At 43.2% G+C, this 6,000-nt stretch overlaps 1 protein-coding gene across 1 annotated transcript in view; it reads right to left on the bottom strand.

The window, feature by feature from the left end:
- Positions 1-2,085: 2,085 nt before the first annotated feature.
- The window catches only part of CYSTM1 (cysteine rich transmembrane module containing 1), a 99,214-nt gene continuing 95,299 nt past the window's right edge, over positions 2,086-6,000 (bottom strand). The window contains exon 3 of the mRNA XM_043987088.1: positions 2,086-2,597. Within this exon, the coding sequence (XP_043843023.1) occupies positions 2,491-2,597 (107 nt within the window). The 3' untranslated portion in view covers positions 2,086-2,490. The remainder of the gene's footprint in view (positions 2,598-6,000) is intronic.

The following is a 6,000-nucleotide window of genomic DNA, read 5'->3' as shown; positions in this document are numbered from 1 at the left end:
ATCTCTTAGTGCCAGAGAAACTTCCTACTTCTGAATATAGTACATGAATGAAAGAGATGAGGGGGAAAAGAGCTAGGGGTTCACTTATCCCGATTAATAAGCAAGAAAGTGACTTTATTTTTTTGCATTGGAATATCTTCTTCAGATTTTGAACCTTTGTGGCTATGGGGGTTGAAAATAAGGTTGTGACAGATTTTCCAGTGGGGGCCCTATCCTGGAGTTGGAGCCTACCGACATCAAATCTGAAAGGCTTTTGCTGTCCAGACTAGGCGTTCTAGACAGCAAGATGGGAAGCTAGGGCTCCAGTAAGATAAGAACAGGGAGGCTTTTAAATCTCTCCCAGGAAAGGCTGGGCTCCAGAGTGGTCTCCTTTACAGAGCAAGCTTCTGGATACTTGGAATTTGTTGGAGGCTGTGAAGGTGTGTTTTTTTCCCCTTCTTCTGAATAAGCAAAAGGTCTTCCTTGCAGAGTGGGAATCATTTCTCTGCACTCACTGCTCTAACTCTGTAGGGATTTACTGGTTACAGTTTTACTAGAAGGGCTGCCTCCAGGTATGATCAAGTAAAGGATTTGCAGCAGAGGAATTAGGGTTAGGGTTAGTAGACCAGGGCTTATTAAAATTTTTCCACTTGTGACCCTGGGTACATAGGGATATAAAATCGGTATACATAACCTTCTACTGTTGCCAAATTCTTCATGGCCCCCACATTCAGTTACATGACCCTATATGAGGTTTCTACCCACAGTTTTACAAACTTTGGCTTAGACTGAGTTGGTTGCTGCTGCTTTGTGTCTTGAGTGGTGGTTTAGTGCCACTTAGTGGCCAAAGCTGGGATATGGTACTCTATAACTTGATAATATTACTTATGGATCAGATTACCACTGGGAGGGCAGATAGTTTGCTGAAATAGTGTCAAAGCAGGGACTTCCATCCTGCTAATGAAGAACAAGCCCCACACTCAGTTTCTTAAGGTATTGTGAAGGCCAGTGTTGCCTCTGAAGCAACATGCCTGACAGTGAGCTCAGGTGCTCAGGAAAGAGGATAGAGCCAGTCAGGGCAGCAGCAGCCTCTGAGCAGGCCCTAGAGAAAAACAGAGGGAAAGAAAGAAGGCAATAAGCATAGTGAGTGAGGCTGGAACTGGGTCTGTTGTGCTCCTCACACCATATATTTGAGTAGTAATCCTTAAAGCAGTTTACATTCCCTACTTCATTTGTTTGGGTTTTGTTTGGTTTGGTTTTTTTTTTTTTTAGGGCAACGAGGGTTAAATGACTTACCCAGGGTCACACAGCTAGTTCAGTGTCAAGTGTCTGAGGCTGGATTTGAACTCAGGTCCTCCTGAATCCAAGCCTAGTGCTTTATCCACTGCGCCACCTTAGCTGCTCACTCCCTACTTCATTTGATTCTGTTAGGTAGACGGGTACCTTTTCCCCCCTTGTTTCTTTTTCTTTTCTTTTTTTTTTATAACAGATGAGGAAACAGATGTTATGTGATTTGCCTGGTCACCCAGCATACTTAGGGGGCAAGGACTAGAATCTAGGCCTTCTTGACGTCCCTAGCAGTGTTCTTCACTCTGACATATAATATGCCTGGTGCTGTGAGGTGGCTGAGCAGAGAGTGTACTAGATTAGATGGCCCTGAAAGGGCGGGGTGAGAAAACACCACTTACTTGCCTGAGGAGTTCTGTTGCTGGTCTGAGGCACTGATGTGGTTCCAAGGATGCTTTCCTTGGCTTCACCCTAGCCTACCACACAGCTTAGTGTCAGTGATGTAACCAACAAAGGGAAGGTGAGGTATCTCTCCTAGCTTCTATACAGCAGCCACAAACTCAGAGGCATTAGGCTGGAAGCATTTTAAAAAGTTTTGTCATGGTTTTAAAATGCTGAAGCAAATGGACAGAAGTGGTTTTGAAGTCTAAGCAGAAACACACACGCACACACACTACTTAGGTTCTTCCTGACTCAGTGTGAGTCTACAATAGTATCCACTAACATGTGCATATAAACACAGAAACCCATACTAATGAAAAGCTACACCTGGGCTCTGGTTTCTGGTCTTACCTTAAATTGCATCAATATAAACACTGGGACTTTTGGAAAGTTTATTGACAAGGTAGTATTGAAACATAATTAGGAAGTTAGGAAAGAAATCATCAATGGCTTGTATTGTTGCATATTTTGCCATTGCCAAGAACAGTACAATTTAAAATGATAAATATAAATTTCATATTCAAGCCTTTGGCCAAAAAATCATTTAGCACATTTGTTAAAGTACGACAAAAAAAAATTTAGAAAATGAACATTAAAAAGATCATTTCACTAAATTAAACAGCAAAAAAAAAATCACTACTAATCTAGGATTCCATCATGCTGTAGTTGAGATATCTGTGCAGAACTTGTCATTTATTATAGCAACAGAAAGAGATCAGGACTCAGAACTCCATCAATTGAGGGTACAAAGCCTTCTTTCTGGTAAGACGATGTTGAGGCTGGTCAAGTGAGCATGTCCCAAAGGCAACAGCAACAGAGAGCAGTCCAGCAGGCTGTGAGGCAGGAAGTCTGGGCTGCGTCATCCCTTCTTTGGTCTTCCACCACATACACTGCGGGGAAAAGAAAGGAAGGATAAGAAAAAAAAATGCAATCTAAGGTTTAATGAATGTATCTTGGAGGATCCAATAGAAACAATATAGCCCTGGCCTTGCCTCCTTCCTAGTGTGTAAACTGATGATTGTTAATGAATGTGAGCTTCCACATATGCACAAAATAGCTAATGCCCCATCATTAGTTGGTGACTCTTGAATTCTTCAGAGGGAGAGACAGGTAACAAATTGCAATGTGGTTATTATAACCAGTAAAGAATGATTTTAAATTCTGAACAAGCATTAATTAAGCTGAGCCTCAATTAATCTAGCAACTCATCTTCCTTCTTTTGTTCTTATTCTATTTTTATCTTTTTTTTTTCTGTTATATCTCCTTTTGAGAATTCTGGGTTACATAGAAAGGAACAGTGACTGGAAAAAAAATTTTATTATTGAGCTTCTTACAATCTTCCAACCATCTTTGCTGATAGTGCTCTAGGGCAGCAGCTTTCAAAGTGCACTGGGGGTTCCTTGAGACCCTTTCAGAGGTCCAGGGTGTGTGTGTGTGTGTGTGTGTGTGTGTGTGTGTGTGTGTGTGTGTGTGTGTGTGTGTGTGTGTGTGTGTGTGAGAGTGAGAGTGAGAGAGAGAGAGAGAAACAGAGAGAGAGAATGGGCAGGTGGTGTCTGAAGTCAAAATAATTTTCATAATACTAGTAAGATAAATGTTGATAGATTTAGGGGCAGTGGTGCAGTGGATAGAACACTGGCCCTGGATTCAGAAGGACCCGAGTTCAAATTTGGCTTCAGACACTTGACACTTACTACCTGTGTGACCCTGGGCAAGTCACTTAACCCTCACTGCCCTGTTTTTTTTTAAAAATGTTGATAGATTTAATCCATATAAAGAAACGCTCTTGGGGGGAGGGGAAGTCCTCAATTTTTAAGAGGGGTAAGGGATCCTGAGACCAAAAAGTTTGAGGCATACTGCTGTAAGACCAGGGGTTCAGAACAGAATTAAGGATTACAGAATATTCCTCTGGGGGCTGAAGCCTGCATTTAAGGAGAATGCAAGGAGGGCCTTTGGAGCATTTTCTCAGAATGCCAGTTTCCTTGCTTCTGGTTTAGTCAATCACCTCTCAATAATATGTGTCCACATAATGTGGCCATTCCAAAGCTGAATCCCAACAATCTATTTCATCCTCCTGGACTGTCTCATCAAGGCCTCAGCCTCATCTTGCACAGACAGTTTATTAGAATAAAATACAGACAGTTGAGCCTTTCAACTACCCATGAACAGAGAGTTTAACATTCCCCTCTTCCTATGAACACTAAATAACTGACTACTCCCTTCTTGTGTATGACTGCTTGCCTGAACTTCTGGCAGAGCCTTTCCCTCCCCTTTCATTCCCAGAAATAGACTGCCTGATTCATCAGCAACACTTTACCTATGATTCTGGCCAGAGGCTGGCTCATCATGTAATGCTCTCCATACATGGTCTCACCCCATAGCCCTGATTCCTCTGTGGTGCATGACTCCACTCTTCACACTAGGGCTTTCACTGGGAGCCCTGGAAAAGGACCATCCCAGTTGCTCTATATTAGGCTAGAATGAAAACTCCCCTATCCCAACTACTACCATTTGACATGCAGGAAGCATTTGCCCTCTGTCCTCTTCCTTCTCAACTTGCTACAAAGAGAAAGGCTTAAAACATTAAATGCCACATCCACCCTTCCAGAGGCAAGTGGGAAAGCAGGAAATTTAATCTGTCTTTTACATATAGATACCTTAGTCAAATATTTTACGAACCTCAAGGTACCCAAACCCTTATTACAAGCTTTAGCTTAAAGGTAGCCAGACACTTCCCATGAAAATGAAGGACAGATGGTGAATGGTGAGCCAGACAGCAAGTGAGGGCTAAGCTACTGGCAGCAGAGAATTTGAAAGAGAAAGACCAGGTCTGTGGACCAAAAGGCGGCTCATCACTGTCCAGCTAGACTCCCTGGCAACCAAATTCCAATTATGTTTTTCTTAGCTTTTCAGCAGTCAATTGTAATTAAAACAGAACATGATGGGACATCAAGGGAAATTTTCATTGATGCTGATGGCTTGGAAGGTCTAGAAAGCACCTTAGGAAGTCCTTCAATAGAGCATGTAGAAGGCCAGGGTATATTTTGGAAATTGTTCCTATTTTTATGCCCTAAAACAAACAAACAAACAAACAAAAAACCCTATGTTGCTACACCCAATGGGCAGATCCTAAATTTATGCCCAATTTGCCCCCACTGTTCTGTCTACTGGGACCCTAAGTCACTACCTGCAGAGATAGGGGAAGGAATGGTATGGATTAAAATGGAAGCCCAGGACAAGGACATGAATTTCTGCTTGAGAACTCCAATGTTACCACTTTTTCAGACCAAACTGACACTCGAATTATTCTGCCAAGCCATGGGCCTGTGAATGGCACTCTTGTTGGTTGTTATGTGGACATCTCCCAGGCACTGATGATAATAAGTACTGTTGTCATCTATAGTAACCGGGAAAGAGAAACCTCATGGCCCCACTTTCTTCAGTTTGCCCCTGACTTCCAAGCAAAGGAATCTGGGAGCAGCAGAGGGAACATGCTGAGGTTCCCTGATGCAGTGGATGATGGGCAGAGATCCTGAGTATCTAGTGAGGCTGTTTGCTCTATGGAAACAGGTAGTACTGTTTTCCTAGTGCCCTGAGAGGGCTTAGCCTTAATGTCATGTCCTTTTCACGATGGAAAGAAGAAGCAGAAAAGGAGCGTGTGGGTCAAGAGGGTCAAAAGTCCTTTCTTTGCTTTCTTCCATTCCATCCTAATGATTAGCAGTCTCTGAATAGTACCAAGAAGAAGGAGAGGTTGGCTGTCTTTGCATGGGCGATGCTTGGAATTAGAGCTGGGCTAAGAGGGGAATTCCAGATTTTCTTGTGACTAGTGATGTGATGCCATCCTGAGGCTGTATGTAACTTGTCTCTTTCCCATGGCTGTAGAGGCCATGGGCTTGTCTTTTCCATAGCCCACATGTGATCCCTGCTCCACTATTGCTCCAGGTTACTGTCTAAAAGATCCATTACTATGGATATTTTCCTGTGCCTGCATACTGGCCCTGGAAAGTAGGGACTCTGAGCTCCCTGACAGCAGTCATTTTGGGGCCAGACTTAGGAGGTGTTACCTGCTTGCTTCTAAACTCACTTTGTCCACTCATATACTCTACCGTCACGAGACCATGGGCCTGGCACTAGCTTGCACAGCAGTGGTATATCACCTGCATGGGAGAAGTGGAGCAGCCAAAAGACAGTACTGCATATACAGAAGAACATAAAGTTCAGGAGCTTAGCTCGGCATTTCCTAGGGAATGAAGCGTGGAATCACTGTTTGGGCTGAGCGGAGAACCAGCAGACCAA

The sequence above is a fragment of the Dromiciops gliroides genome, chromosome 2, assembly GCF_019393635.1.
Source record: "Dromiciops gliroides isolate mDroGli1 chromosome 2, mDroGli1.pri, whole genome shotgun sequence".
Lineage (NCBI taxonomy): Eukaryota > Metazoa > Chordata > Mammalia > Microbiotheria > Microbiotheriidae > Dromiciops > Dromiciops gliroides.
Note: the sequence above shows the minus strand (reverse complement) of the source record. Positions and strands in the feature narration are given on the sequence as shown.